The sequence below is a fragment of the Pteropus vampyrus genome, unplaced genomic scaffold (assembly GCF_000151845.1).
Source record: "Pteropus vampyrus isolate Shadow unplaced genomic scaffold, Pvam_2.0 Scaffold1, whole genome shotgun sequence".
NCBI classification, from domain to species: domain Eukaryota; kingdom Metazoa; phylum Chordata; class Mammalia; order Chiroptera; family Pteropodidae; genus Pteropus; species Pteropus vampyrus.
This window is the reverse complement of record NW_011888782.1, coordinates 25,643,691-25,661,754: the sequence shown is the minus strand read 5'-3', so window position 1 is coordinate 25,661,754 and position 18,064 is coordinate 25,643,691. Positions and strand designations below refer to the sequence as shown.

Genomic DNA, 18,064 nt, shown 5'->3' with positions numbered 1-18,064 from the left:
AGCTGTCAGTTGCTAAACTTCTCTGTATCTAGATCTGTAAAATGGAAAAAAAAAATGATACCTAATTTGAAAGTTGTAGTAAGAATTAAATTGAATAACATAAGCAAAATGCCTAGGATACTGCATTTTTAAAAAAGTGTTGCTTCCCTTCTCCTTTCATACACCCTCTTGTTATCGTTTGCTACCCTATACTTCTATCTTTATTTGGAAATGCCTAGTTTAAAGTGAGATCACATGGGCCACGGCTTTGAATGGAAACCCCAAAGCAAGCCCATTAAACAGATTGTGTTGTAGTTGAGAACGTGAGTTTGGCGTCAGAGAGATCTTCATCAGGAACCAACTCTGCCACTTGCTGATTTGGGGCAAGTTATTTAACCTCTCTAAACTTCAGATGCCTCTTCTTTAAAGCGAAGCTAATAGCCGTGTCTTCATGGAGCTGTTGGGAGGTTTAATGAGATACTATATGTAAAACACATCCCAATGTCTGGTAATAATAGGTGCTTAGTAAAAGTTATTATTTGTTTGTCTTAGTCTTAAAATATTAACTTTCAGGGCTGACACTGGTCTTGAACAGCACCATGCCCAACTTCTCATTTTATAGATAAGGAAACTGAATTTCAAAGTATTTTGGCCAAGTGATACAGTTAGTCGGTGGCAGAACCAGCATCTCTGATTCCTGCCCCAGTGTTCTTTGTCTTACGTCTTGTTCAGGGATTTGACTAGAATATTGGCTTCTGGGAACATTAATGGTGTGTCTCTCCTTGGGCTTCAGTTTCTTTATGTGCAGTGACAGAGTTGGCTAAATGATTCTACTCAAGGTTCTAAGACACGATGTCTTTCTGAAGATAAGCTAGGAAACACAGGTAACCGTGAACAGCTCCACTTGGCCCGAGCTCTGTTTAAACAATTCGGTCAATAGACAAAAGATTCTCCTCCACACTCTCCCGATGCCTGGCTTTAGAGGTGGCTGCCCTCTCACAGGAATGATTTTCATACAGCAGATCATAACCTATTAGTGAGTCTTGAAATAAATCTAGTGGGTCAGCACTTTAAAAAATGAAATAAAGAGAATTAGAAATACCAGAGTGCATCAGAAGTAGTAATGATAAGCATTATTTTGTGAAATCTTTGTTACATTTGTCATATACGTGTATGTTGGAAGGAAGAAAGGAAGAAAAGAAGGAGAGAAAGTGAGGGAGTAAGAAGGAAATGCAGTACATTCATAATCATACAACCCCGAGAAAACACTGTTAGCATTTTGGTTTGTGCTCTTACAGACTTTTATTCATATGCATATGCCTTTTATCTTGCCATTTAGAGGGCTTCAGGGTAATAAGTGTCACAAATGTACAGGATGGATCTGGACCAATATCTAGTCTTCTGAAGCATGAAAGAAGAGCCTTTGCTTTTCTCTCCATCCGCTTCTCTCCTCCATCTGACTGTTATCCCTCAGACTTGGAGACAGAGACCCTGCTGTTCATGAAATAGGCACAGTGCCAACTGACCCAGTGCACTGGGAAGTTCTGTGTCAAGATTCTGTTCAATATTGACTTTTAATGACTTCGATGATTTAATCATTGTGTGGTTTTTGTTTGTTTGTTTGTTTGTTGTTGTTTTTTAATTGAAATCCAGAGAGGTCATGACTTGCCCAAGGTCTCACACTGGGAAGCAGAGTCAGGAGTCTGAAATGTCTTTGCTCCACAGTGTGAGAGCTTTGATTTGGCCATCTCCATCTGCTGTGCATTTCAGATTCCTTTATTACTATGCTAATATATTTTATTTTATTTAAAAAAAAATAAACTAGTTAAGCTTGTTCTGGTTAAGAGACCATTCATTTAGCAAATCTCCTTGGATTTTGTGACTGCCACAGTGAAAGTCTTAAATATAAATGTAATAAAAAGCTGCCCTTGGGTCCAGCAGACAAGATAGAATTGGATCCTCTCCAAAGCCAGTAATTACACTTGGATGCCTCTGGCTTTCTCATTTACTTTAACAAGCTATTTCATGAGGTAACTTTCTCTTTATAGACACTTAAAAAAAAAAAAAAGTAGGTGCGGGGGGGAGATGGTTCTTCGGAGAGAGCAGGAAACTTAAAACCAAGAGGTTTAGACTCTAGTCATGATTCTGCTGGGTAACCTTCGATTAATCACTTCTCTTTGAGCCTCCTCATTTGTACAATGTGGTGGACGGACTAGATTACAGGTCAGTGGGGACTCAGGATTTCCAGGACATATTTTGGGCCATGTTTGGAGATCTGAAGGGAAGGCTCAGAAGCTGGACTCCAGAACCTCACTGCTTTCTGGACCTCCCCTCCCCGCTTACTCGGAGCAGCTCCTCTCTTATTTGCCTTGCAAGGGGAGAGTCTGCATGAGATTTTCTTTAGAAAAAAAAAAAAAGGTTCTGTTGTGTTCGTTTATTTGTTTTTAGCATTTAAAAATCACCGGAACAGCCAAATGTTCTGAAAGAAACTTTCTTGTTCTAACATTCTATAATTTCCAAGTTCAAAGATTGGCTCCTGATTTTTCTTTTAGAGGTTTCTTTGCTCTTATGGACATGCTCACCCGTCACTCCTTAATTATAAATACTTTCTCTACTGACTTTAGCTGACTGCTAACTATGTATTATGCTGGCTATAAAGATCTTGGAAATGAGCTTGTCTGGTAATCCTGCCTTAATAGCATTGCCACCAGCAGGGGAGAACATTTGCAGCATTGCTCATTTGCTGACCAGGGATTTTATTTATTCGTTTAACTTGCAGGCGTTCCGACCATTTTGCAAAAACAGTTCCAGAATCATCCCCGGCCCTGGCTGGCACAGCAGTACCCTCATTTGTATGCTGCTGCTTTGTCTAGAAAAGGCATTCTGCAACTCTGTTCCTAATTGCTCCCCACCATGGTAAGCAGCTTTGCAGATTGGATCTTGCATCCTCTCCTGCACATTTTGTTTTTCTGGTTGTCTCTGAATGCCAGTGATCTTTGGCCGCCACTGCAATTGGTGCTGAGCCAGACTGTGCCAGCCCAACCCTTCCTAGGGCACCTTTCTGGTACAGATTTATTTCACACACAGTGTGGCTGCTTTGCCCGGAGTGGAATAAGACTAATCTCCCTTGAAAAAGGACTGATATGGACTTTCATCTAAAATTCACTAATGCTAAAAGCAGACAAAGATAGATCAGCATTTTCTACTCACTGTAGGTCAGTAAGGTTCAAGAACTTGCTGCTAGATGTGTAAAACCAGGATATAGGGTGGAGAAGGCAAAGAGTGATTTAAAGCCTGTTATGTATCCCACTGAGTATTCTTTACCTCGCTTCATTCTTATAATAACTCTCCTTGGTACTCTGTACTCCGACCCTTGTTTGTCAGAGGGACAGACTGAGGTTCTGAGAGATAGAGCAACTTGTCTAACACACAGTTAGGAAGTGGCGGATATAGAAATTGAACTTGTTCTATTTGGCACCAAATGCCATGTTCTTTCCATTCTACCATGCTGCCTTCTTGATGAGTATGCTGACTCATTTGGGAAGTTATGTAAGCTTGTAAATCACACTGAGATTCCCTGATAATGTGACTGCATAAAGAACAAAGTATTGCCACGACAGCTTTGGTGCAGTGGCACCAGTGGAGAGAGGCACTCCACCTCCTGGGAAGGATTATGCAAAACAGTTGAGGAAGGGCTGCACCAGTGAAATCTATACATGCAATCTTTTGCCCCTCCCCCTCTCAACGTGGCTTTAATTACAAACATATGAATAAAGCTAGCTATCCATTGAATGCACAAGTAGTTACTCAAAGCCCAGTCTAAACTTTGGCCACCAGCAGAAGGTATTCCAAAGGTGCCCAGGATCAGGTGGTTCAGTACCACTTAGACAGTCGCCTCCTTCAGAAGAAAAAAGCAAGATTGGTCTTTAGTATCATCCACATTCTCTTGAATAGAGAGTATCAGAATCACATTTGCACTTGATGAAGTTATCACTGGCCTCTGTGTGGGGAGAGAGCAAAAAGAGAGGCAATGTAGTAGGTGCTTTTGGTGCCCTGCTCATGTCCCCTTGGTATTCACCACTACGCAGTGAAGGCCTGTGACCATCTTTGTTCTGGCTGGCAGTATATGCAGCTCAACACAGTGAGGACCAGAAGTGCTGGGAAGTTCTTGCCCCTGAAAGCAGCTATTAAGCAACGATGAGTGGAGAGTTTGGCAAATAAACACCACAGCTCCCTTGCCTGCCAGTTAGGACAGCTCTGACGTATGTTCTGTACTGACTCCCAGAGCTTCCCCGTGGGACAGAGCTCCAGCATCCTGCAGTGCTGGATAACACACTCTGTATTGGCTCTGTCACTTCTCTGTCTCACTTCTCGACTCAGTGTCTCCTGGGATTGCCTCACAAATAAATTGTTTCTACTCAAATCCTTGTCTCAGGTTCTGTTCTTGGGAGAACCCAAATGAAGATCGATCAATATCTCAGTGTAGAGACAGATGATGGGAGCCCGGATGAAGGGAGCTGAAGTGGGAATGGAGAGGAAGGGATGACGTGAGCAATATATACCCCAAGATTTAGGACTTCAAAACTGGTTAAATAGCATGCCAAAGAGAGAGGACGGGGAAAGAACTCTATAACTCTGGGTCTTGAGCTTCAACTCCTGGGTGGATGCTGATGCTTTGAACTGAACTAGGAAATATGTTGTGGGGATTAAGAAAGTAAATCCAATTTCATGTATGTAGGAGAAAGTAGCATTTGGCTCTGTGATGTCATTTGCGAGAGCGAAAGTACCCGCTTTGCCAAAAGCATCTTCCCAAACTGTTTACCATGGTGCTTGAAATTCTATATTACTCATTTCTTTGGCTTGCTTTTTCCAGAATCCTATTTTTAAAATTCTCCTGAGACTATTGATAATTTTGTTATGTGTGATAATAGCATTGTGATTATGTGTGTGGTGGGGGTGGGGGGGAGGAACTTCCTAACTGTTAGAAATTCATGCTGAAGTGTTTATGGGTAAAATGAAACACTGTCAGGAATTGCTTTAAAATAATCCAGGAAAAAGAAAAGTGAAATATATATTAGGGAGAATAATAAAATGACACATTGGCAAAATATTAAAATAGTAAAAATTCAGATATAGAGAGTATATGGGGTTCATTACACCATTTCATCTACTTTTCTGTGTAGTTGAAATTTTACATAATAAAAAAAAATAGAAGTTACCCTGATATTTTAAAAATGCTCCTGAGAAGATATCATATTCAACTAACTTTAACACTTGTGAAAAAACAACCACAAAAGTGTGTTTTAAACTTTGGTTGGGTTTTATATTTTTAGAATATTTACAAGGAAAGTCGGTCTGCTTCTTTTAAGAAACAGACTTGTTAGGAGCTGGATTTTAAAAGAGAAAAGAAACTAGGATTCAGATGTCGAATATTATATGTCCTGTCACGCATTGGATCCTTACCACCATTCTCCAGAAAGGACGAAGGCAGCTAACAACTTTCCATCATACCCCGCCAGGGTGGTCCTACCTCACAGTGCTTTGTATACATGATCTTGTTGTGTCGCCGAAACTCCCTCTAGGGATCCATTTCACAGATGAGAAAATTGAAGCTAGAGATGTCAGGTCTTTTGCCCAAACACCACAGGGTGATAAAATACAGGGGCATTGGGAGATGGCCTGGGTTTGAAGCTCCATGTGACTAGCTCCAAAGTCCACTACATTTCACAGTTTTCGGATTGGCTAACTCCAGAGGCTGGCCTTAGGTCAGCTGGCTATTCAAAGAAATGATCATTTGCAAATGGGCTCCCGCCGTATTGATCTTTTGGGAGGTGGCCTGCTTTTGCAAAACAGAATGAATCTAAACCAAGAGAAACTAAGATTGGGTCCTCTTGGGCAGGGATGCTAGCACGGTAAAAGTTCATAGACCAAGTAAGGAGTGTCAAGGAAGCATGGAGCCTTTTTACCCCTCATGGGATTGACGAAAGGCGCCGAAAGCTGGAGGTGGTGCAGCACCTGGAAGAGCCAAAAGGGGTAAAAAGCAAAGATAAACTGAACTGTAAAAAAGCAAATAACTACATGAGTAAATGTAAAATGTTTAGAAAAGCAGTGTTTATGTAGGTACTTTTTTTAAAACCAACTTTCAGGTCAAGTAAAAGAGATTGTTAAGTAAATTATAATTATTTCCCCTAGTTGCAGTATTATGTATCCATAATATTATGGATATTATTATCCATAATAAAGACTATTGAAAATGCTTATTTAAAAACTTAAGTGAAAAGGCAGAATACAGTATATCTATAATATGATTGCAATTTCTATAAACATCCTCTGCATGAAAAAAAAAGATTGGAAGAAAGAAATATCAAAATCTTGAGATTGTCCTTAGGGTGTAGAAATATGGATTTTTTATATTTTAATTTTTATTCCATTTTTTACTTTTCTATAATGAAATATATTATATTTAGAATAAAAATATGTAAAAAAATCAAACAAAGAACTTTCTTTTACTTTTTATCCTTGTTTAATTCAGGGAAATAAAGATGTTTACAGGAATAAAAGAAGTTAAAGATATTTATGGTCATAATGGGAAGATAAATATAATTTGGTAGAAAATCTGAGAAAGTAATGGTAACTTAGATCTTAGCTGTCCTCAGTTAGTCATACGCACATGAAGCAAACCTCATCACTGGATCTGCATGAAACATTGAGAGATCTTTTCGCTTGAAAATCACTCTAATGAGAACAGAACACAGACCACTAGCAATAGGTCTCTCTCTAGACCTCAGCAGGTTAAATTCATATGCCAACATTTTTAGTTATTCATCTCCTTGGAATTTTTAACAAGTCACTAGATGTTAGACTCTAACTCTTTCAGGGGCCCTGATAGTTTTTCAAGGGCCAGGCTGATGCCGCATTTTAGAAAGCCAGAATCAACCCAGGCAAAAAAAGTTCGACTGTATCTTTTACCTGAATAGGGACCCACGCTCCAAGATTGTTAAACCAAAAACTATACTGCCTACCCCCACCCACAATATCTACAGAGTTCCCTCACAAGGGAGAGTGGTTTCTGCTGGCTGACTCTGAAATTGAAATACTGGATATCTGTCATTTAGAAACATGACATTAGGTAGTTTTTTTGAAGAAGCTTTTATCAAAACATAAGAAAAGAAATTTAAAAAGTTTCTTTATAATTCAGCCAGCACTGGACAGTGTACAGGGTCCTGAGCCAGACTCCTTAGGGGATATGAAGAGTAAGAAACAGAACTTTTTAATAAGAGAGAAGGACTGAAAAACAACCATTACACTGTAATGCCAAGGAAAATAAGAGAAGTAGTCTGCATATTTAGGGAAGAGAAAAATCACTGCTACTTAAGGGTTTAATGGGAAGGCTTCCAGAAGATGGGGCATTTTAAAGTGGACTTTGATGAACCAAAGATTTCAGTCAGCCACATCAGCAGGAAAAGCACAGGGTGGCATCGATAGAGGAAAAAATGTCAAGGAAAGGAAAAGATGAATAAGAGGACATCACATCTTTACGTCATGTATGGGTTTAATTAAGGGTGCTAGGATAATGTATACTTAAAAATGTCACTCTGATTGCTGTATGGAAAAGAAATGAGAGTGTGGCAAGTGTGAATAAATGTAAAAAAAATCAGCTAGGAGGCTATTGCTTTCCCTAAGTGAAAGATGATAATAGGGTAGTACTTTATCCTAAAGAAGAAAGCATGACAAAGCCTCAGCTAAGAGGGTTAATTTTATGTTAAACTGATAATTTGCAAGAAAATGTCACCTTATACTTGTAGGAAACTTATTGTTCCTTTTAAGTACAAATATATGCTTATGTAAGTGACTTTAGTAATAAGAACAGATCTGCACTAAGACTAGGATGAAAAAACTGAAGAAGAGGCATGCAGAATGTAATATTCATAAGCTTTTGGATATGTCTACATGACAGATGTGTTTCAAAGTGTACTGTATATTTTAAGCAGAAATCTTTTTTTGCCTGGTTGGTTTGTATAACACCCTAAATGGATAGAGTGAGAAAACCATTATGTATGAGTTGTCTTGTCTTTATGATACCAATTCACAAATGCATGGACATTAAAATGTTTCCATATTACCTTCAATTCACACTGTATATTCTATCTTGCTCAAGGAGAAATTAACAAACCATAATAGTAATTGGGAAATTATAATACATCTCTATATTGAAAATAGATTAAGTAGACAGAGATGAATAAATATATGAGAGATCTAAACCACATAATTAATGACCTTGATCAAACCTTGCACTGAATGACTGTAGAATATACGTTCTTTTTAAGCTCACGTGAAACTATTATAAAAATGACTATGTATAATTACAAGGGTGTATTCTCTTTATAATAACTCATTGAAAAGCATATGTATGATTTGTGCATTTTTCTATATGTATGTTAAATTTCAAAAAAAATGGTTTGTTAAAAAAAACAAAAACTGACCACATATGAAGTCACAAAGAAAGTCTCAGTGAATTTCAAAGGATTAATATTATACAAAGTACTCTGACAATAATGTAATTAAATTAGAAATTAACAATAAAAAGATAGATAAAAGAAAAATCTCTCAGAAAGTGAAAAACGTGTTTCTTAATAACTCATGAGTTAAGAAAAAAAACGATGAAAATTATGAACTACTCAGAACTACATGACAATGAAAATACTAATAAAAACTTGTGGAGATGTAGCTAAAATGGAATGTACAGAATTAGATGCATAAAAAATTATTTAAAAAAGCAAAAATGAACAAGATAACCATTCTGCTTAAGAAGCTAAAAAGATTAGAGCAATCGCAAGAAAAATAGAATAAGAGATGATTAACAAAATAAAAAATGGATTTTCTGAAAAGACAAGGTAGACAAACCTCTAGCAGAATAGATGAAGGAAAAATGAAACAGATAAATAATATTAGAAACAAAAAGAATGTTATCATTATAAAGACAGTGGAGATTGAAAAAAATCATGAGATTAGAAACTACAGCAATAAGTTTAAAACAAAATATTTGAGAAAATGTAAATTACTAAAATTGATTACAGAAGAAAAAGAAAACCTGAACAAACCAACAACTATTAGAGAAATTTAATTGATAGCCAAAAGTCTCCCCTGAAAATAGATGGAAGACCCAGACAGTATTATGAAGCCTTCAAAGAATATAGTCCCTAAGTTATAACATTTTAAATAAAATGCTAATAAATGTAATTCATCAGTCCATTAAAAAACATATCATGGCCATGAAATAGACTTAATTTCAGAATGCAAAATGACTCGACATCAGAACGATTTACCAAGGTTTCCATCTTTTAATCAAATTATCAGAGAAAAAAATATATGGTAATATATCGAAAAATGTAGAAATAGCATTTGATTAACTATCACTCATTCATGATTAAAAAAACTTTTGGCAAGGAATATAAGGGAATTTTCTTAACCTGACAAAGCGCTTATACCTATTTTGGTAATTTATATTTTCTCAGCCTAAAGTTGGGAGTTTATTCACGGATATATCTATGATCCTACCCAATTAAGAGAAAGAATGCTCTTCATATTGTAGCAAGCTGGAACTTATCTGCTTCTTACAGTTTCTGTATTCACCTGTCCATCTTCTGTTCCCTGAAACCCTGCCCCACACACATGGCTTGACCACCGCTGAATATTTGCATTTCTCTCCTTCTCCAATTCACCATCTCATCCCACCTCTTCTAGCCAAATGCAGGTACGTATACTTAGTCTTTGTAATCCCTGTCTGTCTCAGTAAACTCTGATAAATTCTATTAGGAGATTTCTTAGAGAAGTAAAAGTCTTCAAAACATGAAATATTCATTGCTATAATACCACTTGTGAAATTGCTCCGGACTTAAATTGTTTCATCTGTGAATCCTAGTGCCTATACCCATCCCTATCAAAGTGTTGATCATCCATGTGGAAATATGCAGCCCTCAAATAAAATAGAAATCTATTGCAAATTTTGCAAAAAAAATGAAATTGATTAAAGTAAGTTTGGTGAACTGCGGGATCCACATGCAAAGTCACTAGTAATCTCACTGAGTCGAACCAAGTAACGAGTGAAAAAAGAGAAAAACAGTTAAGAATAAGAACTTCATCAATGCTTGAAAAGGAAGTCATTTAGTTTCAAAAGATTAAGAGAGGGCCTTGTGAAAACTGGGTAAAATTCTCCAACACTTTTACAAATATGACTCTACTGTAAAAAATCTAATACAAAGTGAAGGATAACGAGCTGTATGAAAATAAAGTCCCCACAAATTAACACTTGGTTTATCAAAATTAGCACACAGTTGTAATTGTAACCTAAAATCTGTTAAATGTAAGATAAATTCATTTTCATAAGTTTTTGGTAGCATTATTTTAATATAAAATCCTAATCAAGTCTTTTTTCCTTCATTCTGGAATTTAGGTCTTGTATTACATAGACTCACTCTAAGAGGGCCTTCTGGGAAAAGGAAGAAGGAAAGAAGACGTTTTGTATTCATCTCTATTTTCCAAACACACAATTTTGTAAGACTCCCCAAAGGAAGCTATAAAAAAATACAGATTCCTGGGTTTCCCAGCTAGCCCAATTCTGAATCTCTAAGAGCAGAACAGACCCTAGGACTCCATATTTTTAACACTCATCCTAAGGGAGCCTTATGATAATCAAGCAAATGTGGTAATAATCACCTTAACTTAAAGCAAAACGATGTTTATATTTCCTTTCTCTGTCTCTGTCTCTCTCCCACTCTCTTAACCTTAAAAAGTCCTTTTTAACTTTGTGAGCAGACTTGTACTCATTGTACTTTTTTCTTTTATCCCTTTTACATGCCCTTCTTCTTAGATCAGTGTCTAAACTATAAGCAAAAGTTTTTTGAAACTTTATCAATGTAGTTTTCAGAATTTTTAGAATTTACAAGTTGCTCTTGCTTTTCGTTTCATTTCATTTTCTTACTATTTTAAAACATCCGTGAAAAAGCAGAACTTCCTTCTTTTGTTGTCGATGTTCCTTTAAAATTGAGTGTGAGTGATTTGTCTCAAGTTTCTTTTTTTTACATTCTCTAAGCCTGTGTTCTCATGAGTCCATTTTGTTCTATATTCATTTGGACATTAAACTGCTATGCAAATATTAGCCTATTCAGTCTGTTCTTCTGTACTGCCTGGTTGTCAGCTTCTCAAAGACAAACATGACATCCTTCATTTCTTTTGTATTTTCCCCACTGAGCCTAGAAGATCAACTGACTAGTGTGCAGTATGCTTCACACAATGGGTGCTTAAAAAATATTTTAAAACAGTATTAAAATGTTGAATAATATGACGGCAGTGCTGCTTCTCATCACTTCAAGTGCCAACACTTTCTAGGTACCTTCTCTGCCTAGCAACCATTTTCCAAAATACCTACATGTCCCCAGACGGTTCATCCAAGCTGAAGCTCTCTTTTGATCCAGCTTTCCTTCAAGTTATGGAAATATCGTTTACATGTTTTCCTCTGAGTATATGATTGGTACCTATAGACTCTGCCTGCAACTTGAAGTAGTTCTTTTCCCTTGGTTATACTGGAGAAGGGAGAAAGACAGTAGGGATGGAGGTTTCAATTCAGGTTATCGTACGTTTCTTCCTAAATTATCATTCACAGTAAGACGTAATGCCCCTATGCATGTTTTCATATCTCTAAGAATGTTTTTCATTCTTAGCATCTGAAGAGTGCTAAAGATTTTAGGTAAGAGGTTGTAGTATTTTAATTAAGACCATGGTTCTTCATGAGCTTTATTCAATATCTCACTTTTTTTTTCCTGACCTACTATAGCCAGGCAGGCACCACTTCCAACATCACTCTCCTATTAAACATTATTTCATGCCCATGAAAAATAGGCTTTTACTTATGTTATGTGGCTCTAATGTAGTAAGGTACAGAAAAGCTTATTCTTTTTCTTGGCTAGGGAATTAAGTTTTGCAAAGCACCTTGGCATTTATTCACTATCTTATTTAATTCTCACAATTGTGCTACGTGGACAGAATAGGGGTCATTATCTCCAGACTATGGACAAGGAAACTCAGAGACGTTAAGTGACTTCTCCGAGATCACACAGGTTGGATGGACACACATTGAAACAGGTCTCCACAACCAGTCATTTCCCGCCTCTGCCAGTCCCACCCCACACAGCTCAGCTTCACAGAATAAGCTGTTACATGAGTAGAGAAGGCTACTAGAAAGAAACGATAAGCAATAGCTTCGGGGAGTGGGGCGGCGGCTAAGGTAGTGAACTGAAACCCGGAATGCGAGAAAAATGACATTGCGCACGCGCAGGTCGCTATCAGCGGGCCAGGTTGGTGAGGAAGGTGGGGAGAGGAAGCGAGCTCCTTGCTAAACCCCATCGCCAGCCTCCGGCTCACGCGCAAGCGCACTTCCTCAGGCTAAAGGTCAGCACAAAGAGGGCGGGCCTCGGCGCCGCGCAGGCGCAGTTATGCGGTAGGTTCCCAAGATGTCGTTCCCCAAGTACGAGCCGTCGCGCCTGGCCACCTTGCCCTCTACCCTTGACCCAGCTGAGTATGACATATCCCCGGAAACCCGGAAGGCGCAAGCCGAGCGGTTGGCCATAAGATCTCGGCTGAAAAGAGAGTACCTGCTGCAGTACAACAACCCTAGCCGCCGAGAGCTCATTGTGAGTGGGGGTCGGCCGGAGCGGGGGGATCGAGGGCCAGAGCTCGGGCGGTCCCTTCAAGGGCTGCGCAGCCCGCACCGGCCAAGGGGACCTCGCAGCGGGGCGGCCACCATTCCCGATCAATATCTTAGACATTGGTCCTTTTCCAGGTCCAGAGAGCAGGTCAACTTACTAGCCCTTTGACCTTGGGCAGAGAGTTTGATGGTCAAGAGAATGGGTTCTGGACTCACACATGGCTGAGTTCGAGTCTTGGCTTAATCACTTCCCGCCTGGGTGATCTTGAGAAAGTTATTCAACTCTGCAGCTTTCTCTCAGTTTTCCTGTCTGAAAAATGGGAATAGTGTAATACTTAACCGTTTTGTGAGGCTGTTACGAGGATTAAATGAGATAAGGCACGTGACCAGCCAAATACAGTGCCAGGCTGATAACGAGTGTTCGAAAATGTGTTGTGTGTGTATTTTTTAAAAGCTATTTTCCCCTTTCCAATTCACAGTTCATAGCAATGCTGCTTTCTCCTGATGGGAATTTAGTGATTGTTCAGTTTATATTTTTAAAGACCCAAAGATCCTGCAGCTTGTTCAAGCTTTGGACTTTGGAGTCAGACACCAAGGCACTGCATGCTAGCAAACTATATGACCTTGGGCAATTTGCCTAACCCTTCAGAATCTTAGTTTTCTGATCTTTATATATGGGAATGGTAGTACTTTTTTTTATAGAATCATTGTTAGGTTAAATGAGATAGTCTGTGTATCATTCCTAGCACATAATATATGCCCAGCAAACTGATAGTTATTATTATATAACAAACATGTTTTTTTATAATTTTCTGTATAAGAGATGTTTAACTATATCAAACAATTAAAAAACAACAACAGACTTTTCCCAACGGTTGCATTGGTGTTCTGTAGGAATTTTTGGAAGTTGTGAGGATTGAAGGAAATTTACAGTGTCCCAGGCACTATCCAAACCCTTTCTGAATATTACACAAATATCACAACTATTCAGAGAGTTAAGCTATATCACTGTCCCCATTTTACAAATGAGAAGACAACATGGGAAGGACAGGTAGGTCATAGAGTGATACTCTTTTAGCAAGTGATACAGCAGAATTTAAACCTTGATCTGTGTAACCCATATCATGTTTATGGCTGTACCATCTTCAGCCAGAACCTTATTTATTTGGGAAGATGGTACGGAGAAAGGCATTATATACATACTCACATGATTGGGGTTGTTGTGCCACATAGTATGATGTAGTTAAAAAGAATAAGGCCTTGAGTCAGAGTTCAAGTTTAAGCTCCAGATTTTCTTTTATTTAGTTCTGTGACCCAAGGCAGTTTCAATTTTGTCATGTAAAACAGAGGTAGTGATAGGTGGGTGCCTCATTGGTTGTTCTGTTCGTTAAATGAGTGCCTCAAATTAATCATATGTTGATCAATACATGGGAATTACTTGCCTAATCTTTAAGAATGATTGGTTCAGTGAATAAGTGCTCAAGGGCCAGGTCTTATGTTTTAGATGTTGTGGTAACAGTGGAGAACAAAATAGGCAAAGACCCTTGTCCTTATAGAGCTTTCTTTCTAGTGGGGGAGACAAATAATAAGTTAAAAACATTAAATCATTTAGCATGTTAGATAGTGATAAGTGATAAGAAGAAAAATAAAGCAAGGAAAGAGATTAGGAGTGTGTGTTTGTAGTAGGAAGGAAGAGCAGCTGCAAATTTGAGATAGGCCCAGGAAAGGCCTCGCGTTGAAGGTGACGTTTGAGTAAAGGTCTGAAAGAAGTGAGGTGAGGGAGCTGGAAAAGTAGCCTTTTAGGCAGAGGGGACAGCAAGTGTAAAGGTCCTTAGACAGGAGCATGCCCGGTTAATTACAGAAACAGTAAAGAGACCATTGTGGCTAATGTGGAGGTGAGTGAGGACAGAATAGGAAGAGATGAGGTCAGAAAGGAACCTGAGACTAGATTATACCGGGCCTTGTAGGCCACTGCAGATTGGATGTGAGGTGTAAGAGAAAGGGGTCAGGATGACTCCAAAATTCTTGACCTAAGTGGTTGGAAGAATGAACTTGCTTTTTACCAAGATAGAGAAGAATGAGAGGAGCCAGGATGGAGGTGGAGTGGAATATTGGGAAATCAGTGTGGGATACATCACATTTGACATGGCTGTTAGACAACATGTCAGTGTTGAACAGGCAGCTGGATATTATGTCTAGAGTTCAGGATAGAGGTCTAGGGCTAGAAGTATAATTTTGGGAGTCATCAGCCTGTAGATGGATATTTAAAGCCATGTGACTGGAAGATCATCAAGGGAGTGAATGTAGATAAGAAAGACCAGCAAAATCTGAGGTCTAATATTAAGAGATTGGAGAGTCAGGAAGAAGAGAGCAAAAGAGACTAAGAGGGAATGGCCAGAGAGTTAGGAGGAAAACCAAGCCAGTGTGTGCCCTGGAAACCAAATGAAGAAATGATTTCACAGAGTGTTCACTATGTCAGATGGTGCTGGTAGTCCTTTGGATGTGGAGTGGTGTCAAAGAACTATCTCCCAAGGCATGTGTTTTGGAACCTCTCTCAATAGTACCAGGCTCAGTAAACTATGGTCATGTGGCTATTGATATTTTTATGAAATGAAATTGTTTCTGGAAGGCAGGGATGTCAGATATCAAAGTGTAGAGAGGTGATTGGCCGATTGAGAATTCATGGGAGAGTTGTTCAAATATGTTAATAGAAAGGATAGATACAAGAGTAGATGTATTGAGCGCAAACATCCCCTTGAACCTATGTCTCGTGTCTTCACTTTCTTTACTGTTTCTGCAGTTTGGTTTAAAATGTTGCTCTGGAAGATCCAGTTTAATTATTTTAGTCCTACCAATCATGATTTCTTGGTGTTGGTTAGGACCTTGCATGTTCTCTTTCTGGCTTAGCATTAAAGTATTAAAGCCGATTTCATTTCTTTTTTTATCAGTTAATTGCGGTGAATAATTTTGTAAAATTATTTGGGGATTTCTGAAGTATTTGAACCAGGATCATTAGAGGATTATTCAAGTACTAGGAATGGAAGATCTTCCCTGAAGCTATTTAGGAATATTCAGAGTATACCCTTAACTGTAATAGAGGGGAGAAAAGGTGTCTCTTAAGCGTATCTCCGAAAGTCCTGTTAAGATTGTTTCTCAGTGTGGGCTTGCTTAAGTTCTTGTAACTTTTTCTTTTCATAATTTTAGGAAGATCCTGCCTTGACTCGTTGGACCTATGCAAGATCTGCAAATATCTATCCCAATTTCAGACCCACTCCCAAGACCTCACTCTTAGGAGCTGTTTTTGGATTGGGGCCCCTTTTCTTCTGGTATTATGTTTTCAAAACTGACAGAGTAAGTATTAGGACCTGAGGTTTAGTATTTATGTGATAGGTTCCCCCTTTGCTGGCTGCAGCTCTTTCTCTTAATGATTGCCACCAGTGCACCTCCCATCTTAGCCCTCTACTATTCATTCCTTCACTTCCTTTCTTATCTTTATTCCTTTCCAGCAGGAGAAAAAACATAGTTTGAATTATATATTTGGTTTTATTTCTTTATCATTTGCGCTCTTATAGAAAAACACTGTTAAAAATCACTGTAGTCTGTGGGTCTTTCAAATTTAATAGGTGCTCTAGAATTTAAAGTAATTGGTTATATTTCTTGGACGTGATTTAGCTCATGAAAGAGTTTTCCTAGTGTATTTTAGATAATGTAAGGAAATTATACTGTGAATATTAAGCAAGAGAATAATTACTTTTAAAAATTTTTAATTTTTTTCTCATTAGAAGATATGCACAAGTTAAACTTATGCTGATTAACCTTTAGATATTTGCAAATTTTTATATTTAGGGTTCTTAGTTCATTGGTTTTAAAAAGAGATGTTTATTTGGTTAAGTATTAGCATATATCAATCATTTGGTGTGTTCCCTATTTGCATGAATTCAGTTATATTGGCCATATTTTGCAAATTAATGTTAAAACTTATTAATACCTTAACAACAAAAAAGCAAAAGCAGCGTGTGCTAGGAATCACTGCCATCAGAGGCCTGGATATGTGATTACAGAGAAAACCAGCTTATCTTTGACACTAGACCAGCGGTCCCCATCCCGCAGGCTGTGAACCAGTACTGGTCCATGGCCTGTTAGGAACTGGTCCGCACACCAGGAGGTGAGCAGTGGGTGGGCAAGCAAGTGAACTTCATCTGTGCTTGCAGCTGCTCCCCAGTGCTAGCATCACTGCCTCAGCTCCACCTCAGATCATCAGGCATTAGATTCTCATAGGCACACCAGTCCCTGGTGCCAAAAAGCTTGGGGGCTGCTGTACTAGGCCATTCTGGTACTAGAACCTCAGCCCCAGCCCCCAGACCTCATGTTGTCATGTAGACTGGGGCCCACCTATCCGGCTTGGCTTTAAACCAGCCAATCCACTCTCCTGTTAGAATATGTATATTTTGATTATCTGATAAATTATCGCTTAATAAAAAGATAGGCCACACTTACCTAAAGGTGTTTGCATTTTGCTTTCAATGTATACTTTTTAGTGGGGTAATACAATTCTACTTACTAAAATGTTGGTAAAGTGTTTTACAACAGCAGTGTTTTCTTAATTGTTTCTTTAGTCAGACTACTACTTCCTCACTCATACTGCTTTAGACAGTAGGGAATTAGAATTAGATTCGGAGCATCTCATTCTGTTTTTAAGAGGGTTGTGCCAGAATGCATTGTTTTTGATTTTTTTTTTTTTCCCTCTTTCTATTCAGGATAGGAAAGAAAAACTTATTCGGGAAGGAAAATTGGATCGAACATTTAACATCTCATATTAATTCTGGCAATGATGACTATGTGTATTATGTTTAAATAAATCTATTAATCATTAAATAGTTTTTCTTTCTTAATGTTACCTTAATTCAATAAACATTTGCTGGACATTGTAGAATCCCTACTTTGTGAGTGTACACAGTTTAATGAAGAAACAGATGTGTGTTCATTTATTCATTCAACAAATGAGTGTCTGCTATGAGAAGGCATTGTGCTCTGTGCTAGGAATGCAACAGTCAGTTAGACAAACTTAGTACCTGTGCGTAAGGAGTGCATGCTCTGGGCAGCTGTTTATTCAACAATTATTATTTGAGTGTTTGTTATGTGTCTGGAACTACTCAATATCTAAGCTCTTGTCTGGCTTCAGCCCCAGTGGTAAATGCAGCAATGTCATAGAAAATATGATAAAAGATTTAGGAAAGCAAGAGAGGCAGCTGATCGGGGTGCTGTTCTGTCTAGGGAGATGGCATTTGATCTAGACTCTGAAGTTCTCAGGGCTGATGGCAAAACGAGCACAAAAGGGCAAGGTGCGTTGGATATGGCGGGATTGGGGCCACTGTGGGGTGA

At 38.4% G+C, this 18,064-nt stretch overlaps 1 protein-coding gene across 1 annotated transcript; it reads left to right on the top strand.

The window, feature by feature from the left end:
- Positions 1-12,446: 12,446 nt before the first annotated feature.
- On the top strand, positions 12,447-17,560 carry NDUFB4 (NADH:ubiquinone oxidoreductase subunit B4). Its single transcript, XM_011373288.2, has 3 exons — positions 12,447-12,668; positions 15,887-16,033; positions 17,440-17,560. The coding sequence occupies exons 1-3, from the start codon at positions 12,489-12,491 to the stop codon at positions 17,500-17,502; spliced, it is 390 nt and encodes a 129-aa protein (XP_011371590.1). The 5' UTR covers positions 12,447-12,488; the 3' UTR covers positions 17,503-17,560.
- Positions 17,561-18,064: the final 504 nt, after the last annotated feature.

Excerpts from the sequence above, each read along its gene's own strand:
- NDUFB4 (XM_011373288.2), top strand. The coding sequence starts at position 12,489 with ATGTCGTTCCCCAAGTACGAGCCGTCGCGCCTGGCCACCTTGCCCTCT. Across the intron at positions 12,669-15,886 it reads CTAGCCGCCGAGAGCTCATT|GAAGATCCTGCCTTGACTCG; the intron begins GTGAGTGGGGGT and ends TCATAATTTTAG. Across the intron at positions 16,034-17,439 it reads ATGTTTTCAAAACTGACAGA|GATAGGAAAGAAAAACTTAT; the intron begins GTAAGTATTAGG and ends CTTTCTATTCAG.